This window comes from Phodopus roborovskii, unplaced genomic scaffold (assembly GCF_943737965.1).
Source record: "Phodopus roborovskii unplaced genomic scaffold, PHOROB, whole genome shotgun sequence".
NCBI classification, from domain to species: Eukaryota; Metazoa; Chordata; class Mammalia; order Rodentia; family Cricetidae; genus Phodopus; species Phodopus roborovskii.
Window position 1 is genome coordinate 11,693,493 of NW_026126469.1, and position 21,019 is coordinate 11,714,511.

The 21,019-nt window shown below is 39.5% G+C and overlaps 1 protein-coding gene across 4 annotated transcripts in view; it reads left to right on the forward strand.

Moving 5' to 3' along the window:
• Tp63 (tumor protein p63) overlaps window positions 1-21,019 on the forward strand; it is a 198,849-nt gene that overhangs the window by 118,311 nt on the left and 59,519 nt on the right. For all 4 annotated transcript variants that reach the window (XM_051191239.1, XM_051191241.1, XM_051191243.1 and 1 more), the window contains one exon: window positions 9,669-9,923. In XM_051191239.1, the coding sequence (XP_051047196.1) occupies window positions 9,669-9,923 (255 nt within the window). The remainder of the gene's footprint in view (window positions 1-9,668; window positions 9,924-21,019) is intronic.

A 21,019-nucleotide genomic window follows, 5' to 3' on the forward strand; every position in this document is an offset into this window, starting at 1 on the left:
TTCTTTGAAGACCAAATGAGGTTGGGCAACTGTAGATTTGAGTGGAGATGTCTTCCCTGGATAATATCCATTCACTTGTCGATTTAAAATCGAGCAACTGGTGTTAAGGCAAATCAATCACAGATTGATTATATCAGGGCGGGTGATAACTATGAAATCTCCTTGAGAGACTTGATAGCTCATTCAAAACTTGTAACCTGAGTTTCATCTTCTTTTCTGTTTCTTAACAGACCAAACAAAGATATAAAATATTTATAAAACTGTGGTGTGCTGTCAGGGGAAGAAACTCCTGAGCCACTCTTGTCAGCTCCTCTGGAAACAGTACAAAGAAACCCTTCTCAGTTCTTACTGGTACAAAAGCCACTACTAGGTGCAGTTAGTGTAATACCCCTGTGAGAACTACACACACACACACACACACACACACACACACACACACACACACACACACACCGCCCCCATCAAAGAGGGCTGTTTTTAGCAGGACTCTACCCTTTCTTCCTTTCTAGCTTGCACAAAACCCCCACAGGGGCCATTTCCAATACCCACAGTGATCTTTCTCAAGTTGATTCTTTCTCAGATCACAGAGACAATGGGGGAGTAAACTCTGTTTACTCAAATCAGTCTGGATTAGTGTCACTCTATTGATGGAATCCGAATTAAAAGGAAAACCATTACCCCTCACAAAGGACAACATCAGATGCATGGGGAATGGCTTGACTACTTTTAAATAGACCATGGGAGGCTCTTAGCAGATGAAGGTGGAGGACCTATCAGACTCCTACAGAGAGAGAGAGAGAGAAAGAGAGAGAGAGAGAGCAGTACAGGTGATGTAGAGGGATTTTTTTCTGAGCCTACTGCATGGGAAATTCAGCAATGTCCAAGTGCTTAAAAGGTTCAAACTCTGACTGAGGAGGCCCCTTTGCCTACCTTCTTCTCCACTCCAGTACCCGCTATTTTTAAATGATGTGCAAAATAATAAAAATATGCAAGTCTTGTCCTTGATATGTTCTGTCATGTGTCTGGTAGATTATTGGTTTGGTTGGTTTTGGGTTTCTTGCAGTAGGATGAGTTTTATTTGCTTCTATTAAATTTTAAGTAACGAGAAAGATTTTTGAAAAAATGCAAGTTTCCTAATTGAAAACTGGCTTGTACACTTTCTAGCAGGTAAATGGGGCAGAGTAAATGCTACTTTCGTTTAATTGATTACCCAGGAGGGCAGAGAGTGTGTGTGCTAAAAACAAAACAAAAGAAAGATTAGATCTGTATCTTGTATTGCAGCTGAAGTGTTTGCTTGCTTCTGCCGTATTTCCTTGATTTGGTCTGTCCCTTATGTGTCCATGGGTCATCACCAGAGAGGTGGGTAGTTTAATCTGGGTGAATGAGCCTGGTGACTAGCAAACATGCTCCTCTGACTATTTTCCATGCTCTGAGAAATCATAAGTCTTTTTGCTTAAACACAACACCCAAGTCTTTTCCCTCAAAGATACCTTTGAGGGGGCTGATGGAGTGCCTCTTTTTGAGTGAGTGAGATGAATGCTTTTCAGAGTAAGGAACCCCTCACCCTAGCTGCTAACCTCGGTTTGATTTTGCATTAAAAGTGCTGGCTTAGAGAATACCCCAATACTGGGTATGTCACAACGTCTCATTACAAAGAGTAGTAAAGTGCCGAATGCTTTACCTCAGATGAAATGAAATATGTAGCAATCAGCCAGGCAGCTGACAAGCAAAAGTAAATTAGATGGCTGGGGCAGAGTACAGCAGCAGAATATTTGTCTACTGGATGAGAGACCCCACATTTGATGGCTGGCTCTGCAAAGACAAGGAAACAAAAAAAAAAAAAAAAAAAAAATGAGAACACATTTGAAAGTGCTAAGACTAAACACACTCCTTTGTCCATGCTTCAGCGTATACCTTTCAAGACAGACTGCTGTGGAGGCCTCTGAGTGTGTGCTATAAAGTCTGGACTAAGGTCATGAGTTTAGATCATTCCCAAGAAACAGTTTATGAGTTTGATAAACTGAAGTCTTGGTTCTTCAATACATATATTTGTAAGTCATTGTTAATTGTGTCATTGTTCTAAACAGAATTCTGACTAACTGGGCAGAAAATTGTGGACGTCAGACAGGGCGAGGCCAAGTTTGTGGCCTATTAGAAATTAAATATTGTTTCTAAGTGGTTCCTTTCCAAAGGCACCCATGTTTGCCCCAAAATGTCTTTAATAGAAGTAATGTCAAGACAGGGACTGGTTTTGCCAACCTGCATGTATTGAAAGAAAGTCTAGACCATCAGGTAAAAAGAAAAAGTCTCTGCCTTGGCACAAAAGTGGCTATGTGCTCATTTTAAGGAAGTACAGGCTCCTTATTAAGCTCCTCAGTTAGGTGTGAGCCACCAGTTATTACTCATTGCATCGTGAGTGGCAATTCTGGCTATTCTGCTATAGGTTCCCACCAAACGCTGATTCTCAAAGCACAATTCCCACCTACCAAGAGCATGAAGAACACAAAGCCAAGGTCATAGAGATTATGTGAAATGCCCTATATTGCTCAGCAGACAGATGAATGCCAAGATGAATACCATGCATGAGCAGAGCTGCATCAGGATAAAGCAACGTTGCTTTGTTGCATTAGGCTAGAGGAAAGTCCTTCTGCATGCCATTTGTTGTTGGTTTTTATGCTTTTTTTTTTTTTTTTTTTTTTTTTTTCTGAAAGAACCAATTCCTGGCATCTACAGTGCCACAGACACTTCTCCAAACAGTAGAAATTTGTCACTGACTACAACACCTATGATCTCACATAAGTTTATTGTCTGGCAGAGCAGACCAGTGTTTACAATATTTACCGGCTACAGCTGCAGTGATAATTATGCAGTACCAAGGGGAAGGGTTATGAAAATGGGAAGCAACGGGCAATTCATCTGTCTGGGCAGTGTGATGAAGCATAAGTAGAAGACATGGGAACTGGAAGTTGAATAACCAAGCAGGTGTACAATTTTGAAAAGATGAAGGAAGGGCTATTTGCCAAAGGGAAGTTTCAATGACACTACCTCCAAGGTCAATGTAAAGATGAGGCCATTTTGTTCTTAGGACAATGTGGGTCTTCTCAAAGAGTTCACCATGTAGAGTCTGAGAGTGCTGTGAAGAGATTTGCAGCATGTTTTCTGTGGAAGCTCCAAGGGGCTGGTGCTCTTTTTGGAACTATAGATTGAATAGAGGGTTCCTGAGAACAGGTAATGGCTGATTGGGCGGCAAGGAAGCCTTTGGCTGTATAAAAGGAGTATTTCCTTGAAAGGGACTTATTGATGAAAATTGTAGGCAGACAGTTCCATCCTCCTTGTAGGTGCTCAGAATAAAGGGTTAATGAGATGACTCACTTCACTAGTATCACATTGTGGCTCTTGGTGCTATGTGTGGCAAATGCTTTAATCTAATGAGCTTAAGTTCCCTCATCTATAAAAAATATAAAATGTGCTATCTATGCAGACACATGGGATGAAAAATACAAAGCAGTTGAATACTATAAAGCCCAAGCTGAAGCCTCAGGAGGAGAATTAATATCAATACTAGCTAGTACCTTTCCATAGGGAGCCTCACGTATGAATACTAAACATATATCACACTTTTAGGGGTTACTTTGGACATTTGTTTTAGACATTTATTTTATTAAGTACCTTCTGCATCATGTTGTCATGAGCTATGTATCTACTACAATATAATTGCCCCACTGTTTTGTGTCATGGCTGCTGACACAGATTAAAACATGAACTGAGAATTGTTGACTAGCTTCTGCCATCACTGGATTCTATTTCCCATGTAGATGACCTTACTTTCCTTAGAAATCTTCATTAGTGTGTAATTCTTTCCCCAACATTACCACATGTGTAAATATAGCTAGAAAAATACATGATTGCTCTTGACTGATGATGGCCTTAGAGAACATAGGAGAAAATGGTCATAAACACACTTTTGCATTTATTTTAATGACTAGCTGCCAAGTTGAACAATCTGAAGCTCTGAACATCTTTCTCTAACATGTCATGAATTATAACATTAATTAAAAGTATATATTTTGCTTTTCATCTTGCCTACATTTTCTTAGTGTATAATGATGTTAGAGCTGGCATTCCTTATAAATTGTACTTCTCTATCCTGATTAGCAGGGGGACTGGGGGAATTACTAAAGTCATTGAATTAACTTTTCACTCTCCTTAACTGAACTTTATGCACTTCTTGGCCTTGATTAGGTCAGGTTTTATCTTCAATGTATTCCCCACTCTCTGCCTATCAAAACTCTGTACAGTGTTTGTTGATATTCTTATTCTCTTCGTCAGCAGACTCTAATCTGTTTGTCTCAACTGTTCATGGAATTTTTAATTCATCTCTCATAAATGCTAAAATATTCTAGTAAGCATTCTGCCTACACTCTAGATTTGATTTGCTTAAAGGCATTATTCTTGCATTTTGCTCATTATATGAATGCTTACAATTTATCTCCAGACACTCACATTTTATGATTATGTGACAAACAAAAGAAGAAAAATATCTTATGGTTAATAAAACACAGTTTTCAGAAAAGGTGATAGTACCTACACATTTAAGGTAAAAAGATGCTGATCTAATTCAACATTCTTCTATAAATATTTTCTTGACCACAAACAGAATGCTTTAAGTTAATTATGTTCAATTCTAGCATAAAACAAACCATCATTTTCTGAATTGGGACAGGTGGTGGAAGACGTAAAAATGGCAAGCATTTCTCCCTTAGGCAGTATTTGTTGAAAAGCTAATATTATTGCATGAAAATACTGTGCTAACCTAACAAGTAAGAGAATGAATGCTTTACAAAGCCAAGGTCATGAAGAAACTGTTTTCTTTTCCCAGGGGAGACATAGAGGCTCACAAAGACTCCTCCATTAAGCTTGAGGCCAGAGATTATACCCACTGAGGGAACTAGCTGTGCCACTGAGACAGTTAATTTTTTTTTTTTTTTTTTTGGTTTGATCAGGGAAATCTTAACAAAGACAAAATAATGGTTTCGTGAACCTGTTGGGGAAGTAGGGTGCTAACATTATTTTAAAATAGCTTCACAGAGGGGGCTAATAGAATGTGAGAACTGGTGCTGTTGTTCCATTGTCTTCATGGTTTTATGTAGATTCTTAGCCCCTAGGAAGCTGGGGTCAAATTTGCTCACCTTTATCACCCCAGGGAAGAGCACATTGCATGCAGGGTCACACTTAATCCCATGCCACCAGTCTGAGAGTTCTGTTACACTTCTACAATCCAAATAGAAACATGAGAAGTGCTGAAGATGTCTAATCCCCTAGCCTTACCTAACAGCCATTCATGAGCCAAAAATATTTTTCCAAATGAAATGTTAGTTATTTTTCCACATGATCTCAACATACCCAGCACAGACAGCAATATCTAAGAAGGAGAGATTAGGATACTGGCTTTATACAGATGAATTTGTGGGGAGGAATTTTTCTCTTTATAGATTTGGGTGTTTAAGAAGGACTCCATTTGTAGCAACATATCAAAACATGATTGAGCTCATATGAAGAAAATCCAGGTCCACCGCATGTTCAAAGTCTAAAGTGGTCACAAGACTATAACTGAAGAAAGAAACACATAAGATGAAGCTACAGGGGTTGTATTCTTAAGACACTGTGAAAGATCACTCAGAGAAAATCTAGTCTTCTCTGATGCTGTCTTAATTCTGAAGTTTAGTAGGATGAGGGCAGAGTGTGTAGAATGCAGAACTTAACACAGAAGCAGGAGGCAGAGGCAATGTCCTTCCTTTTATCTGGCTGCTGTAGTTGTACATACTCTTTTTTCCTGTTGAAAACAAACAGATTTTCGACCACAGGAATCCCTATTCTTGTCACAACCATGTCTGTGTCCCTCAGCATTCTAAGGGGCATCCAAGAGTGTAGTCCATCCTTTGAGCACCACGTGTTTCATCTTTTCATTGTGAAGATCAACTAATCTGTGGTGGTTGTGAATATGCTTCAGGCATAAGCACAGGTGATATTTCCAGTCCAAGCAAGGAGTTCCTAATTTCCCATAACTTCTAAAGAAGATTAACTGACTGGCTAAAGTCAGGGGAAACCAATTGTCTTGTTTAATAAAGAACATAGCGGGTAACAGACAAATTGTACCCATTTTGGTGTTCATATTTTCTGAAAAGAAGGCAAACCCTTCTCTCAAATGTGACAGGATGGGCACATGACATTGGCATCCAGTTTTTCTGTGTATGTGTGCAACTGCAGATGACCTGAGGGATTTTCTGAGATCAAGACACTTGGTCGTTAAGAAGAGACTCTCCTCTGTATTTCATTTCAAATACCCTGATACTCTGTTATAAAAGAAACACAAATGCCCGATGGAATTCTTCCCATGGCAGGGTTTGTGTCTGATGCACAAATGTCACTTTCTAGTGTCTGACAACCTTCCTTGTCATCATCAATAACCAATTAGCATTCCAGCCTAACTGCTTTCTCCTCTGTGTGTTCACGGCATTACCAAGAGTAAAGAAGGGGACAGCACAGTTTCCTCCTCTGCACAGCTTCAATTGGCTGGAGAATGATTCTTCTACCACCTGCCCAGCTTTGGAGAATGATGGTTTGCATTAGGATTAAACACGGTTCACTTAAAGCATTCCATTTGAGACCTCCAGGGAACGTCTTCAGAATGCCATTGGGCATTGCTTAACTTCTTCATATCAGACTTGAAAATTACTTAACAATGTATGTAGAGGCCCAGGATTTTCATCTTGCTTTAAATACTAGAATTTATTTTCCTGTCCTGTCTGGGGAACCCTTAGGATTCTGAGCAAAGTTGGTTTGCTCTTCAGTCAATGTATGCAGTCACTCCTCCAATCAAAGAAGGAAGAAGTGAGAATTCTTTTAAATACTGGATATTTCAAATTTAACTTCTGATTCCCTGTGTCCAATAGGACTTCCCCATGTACATTTGTTTTCACTGTGGGTCCTCATTTATTCATTTCTCTTTGTAGACATTAGAAAAAAAAATCAAAGATATTTTTCTTTGTTATCATCTAACTCCACAATTAGAAAGAAGTGCTGGGTTTATAGTTTATTTATTTATTTATTTTTTTAGACAATTAAGTACATTGCTTGTATTGATTTCTTTTTAAAGCATACTTTGGGAAGAATTTAAATTGAAATGATTTTCTATGTTTTATTGCTGGATAACAAATTGAGTTTACACAATACTGACAACTCTGGGTTTATATTATATCTATTAAGGAATTTGTAGGATGAAATCATGCTGGTTTTGGTAGTTCCTAGTCTATGATTTTACTCAACTGCATGGCTTTGGAAGCAGATCTGTCAGCAACCACTGGGCTCTCAGTGAGTTTTGGAAGACTCTTCTTTGGAAGTTTCTTCTTTGGTGTCAAGTATGTTCAGCCTTGCAGCCAGGGCAGGGCCAGCCTTTTAGATGCCTCTGTAAATGGAATTTTACTTTTTCTTAAGTCCTTAGAGAATTGATGTGTTTGCTTACTGGCTTTTAAACCTCAACCCTTAACTTTTTTCTTTATATGTATTTGGGGCAAAATTCAAAGGGCCGGTGTTTCTTTGTTCTCATCCAAGCCCACAATTAGTTGATGTTTCTGCTGTGTAGCCGGAGGGGGAGGGAGGGGTGAGCCAGCAGTCATTTTACTGCCTGCGAGAAAGTGTTCAGCTAGCTTCTTTTTCCTTTTTGTCAGGGACCACTGCCTCCCTAATTGTCCTGCTATAGGGAAGCACGTGCCCTTGCCAGCATTATCTGATTCCTACAGGACTCCAAGAGCGCTTTGTATACTGACCCTTAACTAAACACAAATAAGATTTCTTCAATCCCCTTTCCAAGCCATGGCCTCCGGCTTGCTACCTAAAAGCTTTAGTTCAGGAAGGTGCAGACACATTTTTTTTTTTTTTTTTTTTTTTTACTTCCCTGGTGTCTACCTGTAGTTTAGCCCCTCCTGTCTGGGAGAGAGGTTGAGAATTGAGGATTGAGGGTAGGAGATGGGTAGGAACTGTTGAAGTCAGAAGGGAGGGAAGACAAGACAAACAGCTGTTCTTGTCAGCATGGGGATAAGTGTAAATAGATTAATAGTTATTTACAGAGTGAATGGGAGGTGCCATTCAGCAGTGGAATGTGAACGCATGAGTGTAATGGAATGGGTGTGTGGCTGAGAGCATCTCAGCAGATGCTCTCTGGACTGAATGGAATGACTGAGCCCATTTATTACTCCTGGAACAGAATTAAGTTGGATAAAATCATATTATTAAAGTTTGAAATAGAAAACAAAATTCAAGACCCCATTTATTCTTTCTGTTTTCTTTTCTTTCTTTCTTTTTTAATCTTTTAAAATATTGTTTGGTCCTTCATGATTTTCCACAGCCTGGGTCTCTTGGGGTTATATTTCTTTTTTAAAAACTAGCCTTCTTTTAAAACTGTGTACCAGTGGGAAGATTCTCTCCCCCTTCTTTATCTGGAATAGAAAATGAAACTTGCATGGGTCAAAAGTTTCCCCCAATAGAAACTGTCCTTTCCCCAAGGCAGTGACCCCTCTGGAAACTGGCTTAGTGTGACTTTGGTTAAGGGAAGACTGTCCCTTCCAGCTGACTTCAGGTTGTTGCAGAATTTCTGCTCTGTCTGGAGGGGAGATCATATCCCCATCTCTGTTAATGGGAAAGTTGTTTTGCAGGTAAATGGGAAGGTTTTGATTAATTCAACAAACATCTCACTGAGAACCAACTCTGCCCCTGGTCTTTTCATAGAGAAGACAACAGCACCTGTCTGTTGGCGTTACATGAGCTCAAGTCCTGAATTATGTCCACCACAAATTTTATCCCCAACTAGGTGGTATGTCGTTTAGCTACGTATGTTGTATTGTAGAAAAAATAGAATTTCTACAAAGAGGAATGGACAGATTCTTAAAAATTAGACCAGATCAGCAGGCTACTTTTCCAGTATATGTGGTAACAGTGACCATGGTGGTTCAGGCCTGGCAGACCCAGCCACTCTAAAGAATGAGGCAGTGAGGCAGGAGAATGGCTGAAATAGAGTTTGAGTCTAACCTTAGAAATACAGCAAAATCCCATCTCAAAAACTAGTGTGGTGGGATCCCCCTTACCACGGTGCCTGTCTCACCCCAGTCATTCAAACAGGTCCCCAGGGTAATGGTGTACTGTCAAATAAGTTTAGATTTAATGCTAAAAAGAGATTTTGCCCTATATGTACAACAATTTGGTGCGTAACTCCTATTAACTCCTATAAATCTATCAGGTGGTGTCTTGTGAATATTGTACTAGGCTTTTTTATTGATTTATTTTTTTTAATTTTTTTAAAGAAAACAATAATACAGACAGCATTTTACTTAAAAATATTTTTTAAGCAGTACCATGCCCTGGGCATACTGCCTGTTATGAGTTAGCATATATTCTATTTTCCAGTATTCTCCCAGCTGTACTGGCTGTTTCCTTGTACCACGGACAGCTTGCTTTACTTGTTACATGAGCTATTTAGGACCTCATGTCTGGTTTTGCACAAAGCACACCAAATGATGATATTTATTTAATATCTATCTTTCCTTCTTTTTTTCTTTTTTTTCCCAATAACAAGCTTACATGACTAACGTTGGGGTGTGTGGGTGTCCTTGCAGCCACAGTACACAAACCTGGGGCTCCTGAACAGCATGGACCAGCAGATTCAGAACGGCTCCTCGTCCACCAGCCCCTACAACACAGACCATGCGCAGAACAGTGTGACGGCGCCCTCGCCCTACGCACAGCCCAGCTCCACCTTTGATGCCCTCTCTCCATCCCCTGCCATCCCTTCTAACACAGATTACCCAGGCCCACACAGCTTTGATGTGTCCTTCCAGCAGTCAAGCACAGCCAAGTCGGCCACCTGGACGGTAAGCGTGCTTCACTGCCATCCTAGGATGGTCTTCATATTATCCTAGGAGTTTTCCCTCTTCTAAGTTCATATAGTACTTATCCAATGAGAAAAAAAAATTCATTTTTGAATATTTAATACCTATCCAGCGTGTTGATGGTATTCAATACAAAAGTCTGGCCTAGTCTGGCAACCAAACTGTGCCTGTTGTGGCCAGTGCCTAGTGATGTCAGCTTGTGTGCTCCTGATGGCTACCCATTCCTGGGAGATAGCCATCAGGACTGGGTAGTGACAAGAAATATCACAGTCCTAGAATATGGACATTTTCTAGGGTGTGCTGTGTGTTCAACAATATCTGCAAAAGACAGAAATATGTTAAGAAGTGATTAACAAAATACAATGCAACCATTTAAGGCAATTAACGTTACTTCCCAAGGCCAATTTGTTTATTCATATAGATTCTGCAGCAAGGGTCAAAATAATTTGTTGGCCTGTGTATGTTTACTTAGTTTACAACACACATACCCCCCACCCTCTCCAACTATTTAAGACCCTGAGTTGGTGCAAAGGGATTATGATTTTAAATGTTGAAGAAACCAGCTTTCTATGTGGTCAGGGTACAACTCTTCTAGTGCCTGTACATCCATCCCCAAATTAAAAACTAAAAAGACCCATGTGTGGTGGCACAGGCCTGTAATCACAATTGCTCAGGAAGTTCAAAGAGAGCTGCAGTTCAACTCCTTTCTTGGGAGCCAACCTGAGCAATGCAATGAGACCCAGTCTCAAAGAGAAAGTATAGCAGAAGTCACAGCCCACGGTTAAAAGACAGTCATGTATGTGAGGTTCTACGGGGGAAAATAGAAAACAGTTGAGCCCACTTTTAAGTTCATATTGTCCTGTGGAATAACAAGAATAATGATCATACATAAAGGAAGAACCCTACAGAACCGGGCTAACCTGGTTTAACCAAAGAATACCAACCATAGCAGTGTGCATATTTATCTAACAATTTACTATTTGTGAAAATCCTTCTAAATGTCATTGTTTTATTGAAAAGTAGCTTTAGAGTTTGGCCAGTTCTTTGCCACTTTAGCAAGCCTGATTCTTTAGAGTAGCTGTGCCTTTGTTCTGTAGATGGTACCCAGTTGACTGTCAGCTTTCACAAAGATGGAATTTAAGGATAGCCTACATTTTCCCCACTTACTGCATTATGGCATCATCTTGTATCTGGTCCTTGCCTTTTCCCTCTTATTTGTGTAGCAGATAGCATGGCTTTGTATCCTCCTCCTGCTGTGAGGAAAGTTAAAGGGCATGCAGATTAAGCCAAGTGGTATTCTGTAAGTCTGTGGGGCTGGGATGTTTCTAATTTCTGCCTCCCTGGATGGAGTATGTCCTGGCCTTTCCTGGCTTCTAAGCAGGAAGTCCCCCAAATTGTCTAAAAATTCCTCTGCAGTGCTCTCCTTTCATGATTTGAGAAGCTACTCTGTGATGGCTCATATTTCAACCATGAATGCAAGGACCAGCTTAACACTTGATCTTCCTTCTATCCCTTGCTTGTCACTTGTGTCCTAATCCTTCATCTCATTTGTTTTTACAATCCTAGAGTGAATGCTTCAGGTGAGCAAGCTTCAGAGTGCACTGGGTTTCTAAAGGATGCTCTGCTATCCACCAGGACAGCACCTTTTTACAAAGATGTGTGAATCTAGAGGGGGATGTGGAGGACGGTATTTGTGAGCCTCAGGATCAGCAGTTACTTGGTTGGTTACTGAGTTCTGGGACCACTTGTCTGAGGGGATAAGGGCACATTGAGGCCACCAAATGACTATCACTTCCCTCCAAAGTCATGGATGTCATGATGCGAAGTTGGGGGAAGGTGCATTAGCCCAGTTTGCTCTATGGGCCCCACCCCTTACTACTTCTTTCCCCAAAGCTCAAGACCCACTTGCATATTCAGCACAAACCCAAAGCACCCACAATCACAGACCTTCTGTCAAAGAAACAAATCTCACAAAAAAGCATTGTAGTCCCACTGCTTAAATCATAGACTAGGGAGAAAAGAGATGATTTAGACATATACACTGACAAAATATCCTTGATATGATAGAAATATCAGAAGCCCAAGGGGAAAATGATACATGCACTTAGGTTTCAGAGATCTGGGAGTGATCCAGAAAGCTTGGATGGTAGTATGATTGTCAGTGTGGCCTTAGCTAAGTCATTTCAGCCATCTGGAGTTTCATCCGTGCTTTAGTGAGGACAAAGATGGTGACAGTGTTGTCAGAGGTAAGTGACAGTCCTAATAATGAAGACAGGAAGCTTTAGAACTAAGTTCATCACGCACACTGCCTGCCATGCAGAAGTGAAGATTGCCAGACAGTTTGATATCTCTTGGATGGCTCTGCAATTGTCTATGATCTCTATAAAATAAGTGTCCACTAGCATATTGTACATTACCTATAGATTTATTATATTTATTTCCACTCTCATGCAGCCTATTTCAAGGTCACTGGAATCTCTTTGAAACTCTAAGTCACTGGAGACCTTAACCAGGCACCTGTGGTGACCACCTATCAAGAAAATATTTCTTAGTTAGGATTTCCTATGCTTTGTACATAACAGCATCTAATTATTGGGCCAAGTTACATATTCATGCATCATATACAGGCTTTGCATTTTAAAGAAGAGTTACTTATTTTATGTTCACTGGTGTTTTTTCCCTGTAAGCATGTCTGTGTGTGGGTGTTGGAACCCCTGGAACTGGAATTAACATTTGGAACTGCCATGTGGGTGCTGGAAATTGAACCCAGATCCTTTGGATGAGCAGTCTGTACTCTTAACTGCTGAGACCTCTCTCCAGCCCCCAAGAAGAGTTACTTAAGTATTTGTATTATTTGTGCCCCATGACAAGACTTTTGTACCTGGTTTTAAAATGGGAAACCTCAATAAACAAGTCACAAGATGAATCATGCCTCAGGGCCTTCACTCCAGACAGTATCCTTCTTAGGCTGTCCAGACTGTCACTCTTTCTAACTGATAAAAAGGTAGAGGCATGCAGAAGTAGGCATGTGTCCTGGAGAGCTGACCTTTGATACCCTGATGGCCTCATGTCCTGCAGAGCTGGCCTCTAATATCCTGATGCCCCTGTGTCCTATAGAGCTGGCCTCTAATGTCCTGATATCCAATTGGCAGGAGTATTTTGGGCTGTACTACACAATATTTACTCCTGTGACATGTATGCATTTAAAGCAATTTATTCTAAATAAGATGCTAGGATCACCCACAAACCAGAAGTAGCAGAAGCAGGTGTCATTAGGGGAGGCCACACTTTCAGCCTAGTCCTTCCAGGGACTCTTTAATATGAGGTTTTAATGAGCCTCTGTATTGTGTCATCTTTTCATTGTATGATATTCTTCCTCCAGAATCTTCTGGTGTTTTTCTCAGAAATACTTGCAGCTTCTAAGTAAGATGCTTGGAGCTTGGGGCCTGCCTTCACCACTTCTGCTTTACCTAGCTAGAGGGCCTATAGTTCTAGTTCTGGATATATATATATATCTCCAATAAAATAAAGCAAAGAATAAAGTAAAGTGTGATAACAGGTTCCTTACTCTATTTTACACACACACACACACACACACACACACACACACACACACACACACACACCTCAGCTATTATTCTATCCACAATTAAATTGACAATAGATAGAGAGGCCTGTTATTCAGTAATGAGTGAATGGTCCAGTTTTCCCTGAGACTCATCAGGGGCAGTGATGACAAACATTGGTGCTTAGTATGCATGAAGAAAAGCAAGCACAGGTTGTATCTGTGCAATGTACTAGTGTTGTGTGGACTTGCCCTCAGACTCACCCTCTTGGAGCCTTACTTTCTTTGCTTACACACATGGATGGATATCAATACTTTGTTGTAAAAAGTACATGATGAGCAAATATACCTATTAGGGCTTGGCTAGGCTTAGGCACACATGTGTTCATCAGTCTAATTTGGTTGAGTTTGAATTTGTAAGGTGAATTTGAGTCTTTTTTGTATTGCAAGCTTATTGAAGTTTTGCTGAGGGTGCAGTTACATAACAGGTAATAATTTTTTTTAAAAAAAGGTGGTCACCATTAATGTTTTGATGATTTGTAGATATTAACAGGCATACTTCAGCTCTTAAGATCTATAATATTATCCCCTATCCAAATACATAGGAGATGACATAGCATGGCTTTCTTGAATTCAGACAGCTATTTGCTGACTTGCTTCTTAAGCCTGCCCAAGCTGATGCAGGCTTGCCTTGCCAAAACTGGTGTGAGCCCTTTCTTTCTACTTATAAAGTTAGTGATTTAACACACTTATTTGTTCCCTTTAATTCTGCTTTATATATTAAGATGATCTGAGAAACAATGCATATTACTTATTGGAGAGTTTGCTATTGACTTCCAGTCAAACATGAGTGGCTATCATTGAAACACTCTATAGCAGGGCACTAGTTCAGAAAAGCAATATGTACTGATAAGAATGCTAGATGGCTGTTAAACTCCGTGGTACAGAGAAGAAAGCTTCCCATGAGCGCAGAGAATAAGAGGAAGGAAGCCTACATCCAAAGGCAGGAAGTTTTCTTTCTACTGGACTGCAGCAATGAGGTTGCCATCCACAGACTCCGGCGGCTGGCTCTGATTATTGAACTCCGTCATACACCTTTTAAGCTGAGACATTATTTATTTAGCAGCCCATGACAGAGCAGATTGAGTTCTTCGTGAGTACCCTCAGGTTAAGTTCTCTCTCTCTCTCTCTCTCTCTCTGTTTTTCTTAACTGTATTCAGATTGAGGTAATGATACTGCTCTTGGGATGGAGAAACCCTAACTTAGGAAATCTTGTTCTGAGCCTTACCGTGAACTGTCCATGGATGTGGACCTTCTGCTTTGGCCTGTGGTTTGCGGAAAGCATTCTGCCTCTGCTTTTTCTGATCATACCAGGTTCTGGTTATGTTCAGAGCTTTGAAGAATCTGCCTGGAGCCTGCAGAGAGATTAGGGAGGTGTAGTTTGAAAGGGAACAGCTAGTTCCCGGGAGAGTTCCATTGATCCCAGCAATTGAGTCTCAGTCTCAGAGGGAGCCAAGCAGGCTATGATGTGCGCCTGTGGCCCACTCCCAGCTGTCATCAGGTTACCTGTAATGTAAGACTTTCGGGAAAAGGCTGGCAGCTGCAGAAATCTAATGCAAACCAGCCTACATCCCGGCCCTCCCGGATGTAGACTAGATAGCTAGCTCATCAAAGCATGTGATCAACTTCTCCATGTTGCCTGTGATTTGCAGATTCTCCCCATAGAGGAAATATTTCTGGTTTGGAGCCTTGGCTCAGTGATGATGGAGTACAGGGTTAGCATACACAAGGTTCTGGGTTCAATTCCTAGCATCCCCTCTCTTTTTCTCTGTCTCTCTATGTCTCTTTAAATCTGTGGCTCTCTATCGCTGTCTCTCTGTCTTTTTCTATCTCCACTACCACTCCCACCCTCCAATTTTAAGCCTTAATTTGGCCTTAGCATAGTCTCACAGTTAAGTGACAGTTAGATTTTATTGCTGAAGGACAAGGGAGAAATTGGTAGCCCATAACAAGGTTATTTTTAGTTCTTGGCATAGCTGTCCTATAAATTACCCAAGATACATATAAGTGCATCTTTCTGTACATCAAACACACAAATGAGTTACCCAAGCTATTCCTTAGAACACAGAGTACTATGACTATCTCAAATGACATGCTCAGTGACTCTCAGTAATGGTTAATGTGACAGCCTTTGGGATTTGGATTTATACACATTCCTGGTCAAGCATGTTAAAGAAGAGATGTTCCTCAGTCCAGAGTGTAGTTACTTAGCTGGCCAGCCAAGTCCAAGTTCACCTACTCCAATGTTTATCATTCTCCCACTGTCTTGTGAATGATTTGTGGTGCCGAAGCATGGAGGTTTTTTTTTAAACAATTTATATTGATTTAATGTATATGAGTGTAATAAGGATCATTGATCCAACAGAAATAATTTCTTAAATTATTGCTTTTACCACTACAAAAACAATTGGCAATGTTTCCCTTGTTTTTCTTTTCCTCATATTCATTCTTTTCCTCCTGTTCCTAGATCTCCATCCCTTTTTCCTCACCTTTTCTATCCCTCATGTTTCTGTCTTTCTCCTCTTTCCTTAGTCATCACTGACTGTGGCCAACTGAGTTCTGTGGGTAACACCAGGCAATATGTGCGTTGTTTCTCTGCTTTTCAGGAGTTCTGGTTAAGGTGGAGAAAAATTTTGATGGTGCCATCACTATAGGCATTTTTTGAAGCTCAGGAATCAGATCTCTGAGACTTGACATTCAGCAGAGTACTTGACTAAATGGGCTACACCAGAATAGAGAGCTCAGAGATGTCTGTGCGAGGACAGCTGATGTAAAGGGATGCATGGAAATGGGTTGAAACACCATGCCTGCAGGGTCCCCTACCTTACAGTGCCAGCCTGCTATCTTGGGAGAAGTGAGCCCTGTCATTAAACAATTAAAGAGAAACTAGGGACTTTGATTTGGATGTAATACCTCCAGATCTTCAACTGACAGTAATATCGTCTTGTAAAACTCTATAAGCCAAATAAAACAGTAGAAAGGCTGAGTTTCCATCCTGTGCAATGTGTTGACAGAGACAAGGGAAGTTATTTGAAGACTGAATAAAATAACTGCAAGCCTCTAAGGTAGGAATTATCAGTTACTATCAGCTGTATTCCATTATTCAATAATTTCCTGTCCTTTTCAAAGGAAATAGAGATTGAAATCTTGTCACGTGTAACCAAGCAATACATTGGCAGTGTATATTTTATTATTTTTTCTTAAAGAATCTATCCTTCCTACCTTCTCATATCTGTAAAATTTTATCTTCTAAGAACCCTGGTTGTACGCAGTGCTCTGTACTTGCATAAAGTGTTTTATTTGTTTCTGCTCTTATCATTAGAGAATTTATGGAATTCTGTACCTTAACTCTAAACTTAGCCAAAGCTATAATCAAAAGAGGGCAGTGAGGTTTAACGGGCTTCAAATCAATTTTCTCGGCTTACTAACTGATAGTTTATTTTTAATTGGCACATACAGCATGTTCTGGAATAAAGATCACCTGAAAATTGATGCATAAACAGAGAATAATACCAGAAGAATTTTTTTAATGACTCAAGAAAAACATACTGTATCATTAAGGTCACTAGAAATCCCTTAAAATGAATGTGTATTCAAAATCAGCCCTGAAGGATGTGTCTTTTACTGTGGGATATTTGCTGTTGGTATTTTCCCATATACGAGCTTTGAACTCCCTCATTCCTGTCACCTCCTGGTGAACCATTTCCACCGGGTGCACAGTCTGTTGCCCAGCTCCCATCCATCTCATGAAGGGCATGCACACATTTCTCCTGAAAGATATTCATTAATCATCCATCACTGGATGAGTTAAAGTTAAAGCAGCTGTATTCTAATAAAGTCTCATGAATGTATGTCAAGAACAATCAATATATTTAAGTATATTGCTTCCAAGTTTTTCATCTCTTATTTGTTCTGGTTTTTTTTCTTTCATTTAATGATATTATTAGAAGTGGCTAACTGAGTTTTGTAAATGTTAGCAGCTACTGGGTGTCCTGATTTTGTATTCTTCTGGAGTGGTGAACACATAGAGACTTGAAATAATGTAACTTTTCTGCCCAGCACCTTCCATCCTTTCTACATTTACAGGGGAAATTTTTGTTGAATGGATTGGTAACACATTTTTTTTAAAGCCTTATAATGTTTCCTAGATATGGAATGGCTCTTAGACCATGGGGTTCTGTAATTAGGCACATGGACACCCAAAGAGACTAATTTGTGTTGGTGTTCTTCCCGTGGTTTTTAATAATATTCTTAACCCTATCATCAAACTGAAACTAAAAATAAAATTTAGTTAGAAGACCTATACTTAATTTTTTTGGAAGATCAAGCTACAACATGTATTTTTATATGTGTATGTGTGTGGGCATGTATGACACAGTGTACCTATCGAGGCCAGGAGATAACTTCTGAGTGTTGGTTCTCTTTCTACCACATGGGCCTTGGGGATTGAACTCAGGTCTTCAGGCTCAGTGGCAAGCTCCTTTGCCTTCTGAGCCATCTTGCAGGTCTACCTACATTTAAATGACTATATGACGAATAAGAAGGGGTTCTTCCTTTACAAGCAGAGTGAGCCATCTCATTTAGTTTGAATTTATATTGAAGGTTCATGTGAACAAGCATAACATTTGCCACTTCGCTGTGTCAGGAGGAACTGAGTTTCCATCTGTTTTCTGTAGCCTTAACACTGAAATTTCACATCCCCCAGTTAAACAAGATCTTCTTCCTTTGGTACCTTCTAAAGGTTGGGGGATTTTTGTTGTTGTTGTTATTGGGCCTTATTATACTCTTAGGAAAATTTTAATGAATACATTGAGGAGATGATTTTAGAAGACTGTCGATGCTTTTCTTTGAATAGCTTCCAAGTTGTAGCAAATAAGAGCAAAGACTACTTGAAGGCTCTCATTTGATTTGTGACGTCATCTGACAGGCTCCCAAAGAGCATGGCTCATTAAGGATAGCATTGCACTGCAAAGGCCACTGTGGGGTATAATAAATAAGAGGAACTGGGGCAGGTGGTTTTGTCTCTGCCCATCTGTTAAATGGGTATTATAATATTTCTTCAGCAAGATGGCTTTGAGGTGTAATTAAGGTTTATGAAGTGCTTTGGGAGCCTGGGAGATTCTGTTCTCTAAACACAGCATGTTATTACCTCATCCCTGTTTCTCGTTGCTTAGATTTACCTTCTTGAACTACATCATTCCCATGTTTACAATTCAGGCACTTTCCTGGGGTTTTCCAACTCAATTGCAAAGACATGACACAACATACTCCACATGTTTAAGTTACTGAGTATAGATATTAAATGAAAAGTACACACTTTGAAAAGGAGGGTATTTTTATTTTATGTGTTCCAGCATTTTGCCTACATGATATCTGTGCATCATACAGACTCCACGTGCCTGTGAGAAGACACTGAACCCTCTGGAATGGGAGATACTAAAAGTTGTGAGCTACCATGTGTGCCCTGGGTACTAAACTTAGATCCTCTGGAAGAGCAGCCAGTGCTCTTAACCACTGAGCCATCTCTATATATACTATCTTATAATTAAAAGAGTTTCTCCTTGGGACACATTTTACTGAATCCAACTCGGAGAAACAGTAGGACGAATTTATGTTGATTACACTTCGATAACTTGAGATACAAATAGATCTTGTCCTTTGATTCCATTCCCCTTCTTGTACTTTCCTTTATATCTTGTGTATAAATTTGAGAATTTTACATTTGTGAATATAAAGCCCCAAAGCCCCATTTTCATACTCTGTATTCTTAAAGAAAAAAAAATCACATTTCTCACTTAGTGTCATAAGTATGTATTACATTTCTAACCAAGTACTCACCATCAAATAAATCACACATGTGATTAACCATATATCATAAAACCAAAGTAATTACTGCTGTAAACATGTATACTCGTACAAAATGACAAAATGATTCTCACAGTCCTATAGTTAGCTTAACTATCTTATATGCCTTCACAGATGTTTTAAGTTTTACCTGTGAAATATTAAAAGTTATTTTTATGAATTTGATTTTCCTAAAGCTAGTTTTACATAACACATATTTCAATCCATATTTGATGTTGTAGAATTTTAATACATTCACTTACAGTAATTTTTCTCAAAATTGTCTTCAACAAGTTTAGATTTTTACATAGTGTGTTTTTGATCCTATTACTAAGGAATTTTTACAGGCAAGGAAAAACTTGGTTTCTTATTGAATTTGAAAATACATTAGTATATACCTTTAGTGTCCCTGCCTGAAACCCTGTACCCCAAAGTAGAGTATTCTAAAAGATGATCCCCCCCCCCATGTTAGTAACTATGAGAAAGGCTTGGAATACCTAACAGAGAGACTTCTGGTCCTTTGTTTTGGTGACAGAATAAAGTTAAGAACAAGGGAATGTATTAGACTCAAGACTTATCTTCACACACTAGGTTTGTGGCCTATACTTACCCTTTTTGCCTTTTTATACAAAACTGTGGAACAGTTAGTAGTAGCCTCTGAGAAATGTTCGGACAGTTTATAACTAGGTAAAACACATTAATCAAGTGAATAGAATGTATTTTCAATAATGGGAAGCTGGAAGAACTATTTCTGTACTCTCACAGTTGGAATGAGTGCTTATAAAATGATCTCCTTCAAGCCAGTCAACATCAAAAAGGAGACTCTTCCTCTATTGCTTATTCTCATATTTCTACAGGATAGGTGACATACACGTATGAATAAATTCAGGGTATTTTGAGTGCTTTAGTATGACTGTATTCCCTTCGAATATAGGAAGATATTGGATTACTGTTTACTGTTGCCCAAATCAGTCTTTTCAATAATAAGATTGCCAGCTTCTAAGTTCTCACAAGATAACTTTGGCCGTCCTTAATCTCATCCTTCTACCTCTTTCATTATAAAAGATTATACCAGTTTTTAAAGCCTAAAGTCTACACATTCATATGTAGATTCAATAAAGCATATTTCACAGATGTTTATAGTCTGTCTGAATCATCATATAACTTAAAAAGCATGCATCCACCACTTTTGTTGTTGTTAAGCTCTAGGAAAGTATATAAATGGGTAGCTCTAGGTCTGGATACAAGGAATCAACTCACTCAGCACCATATCCAGAAAGAATTATAGGCTTCTTCTGTAATTTCTACTCAAGAAGCAAATGGGTAGCCATTAGTGTGAACATCCAAAATGTACTGATAATCCAGGGTGGGTACTTTATCTAACAACCATCATTTTAGACTATAATGCCTTTTTCTACAGAAGAATGGGAGACATAGATGTTTACCTTTAGCATAGGAATACTGGAGCAGTAATACATGTGGTACCCTATTCTTCTTACTAGGCCCCCGGACACAACTCATTGTAAGCATCATTTGGCAGATGGCAGAAAGGTGTTACCTGCTGGGCAGTACAGGTTATCACCAATGCATGAATAAGTTAAGTAGGACT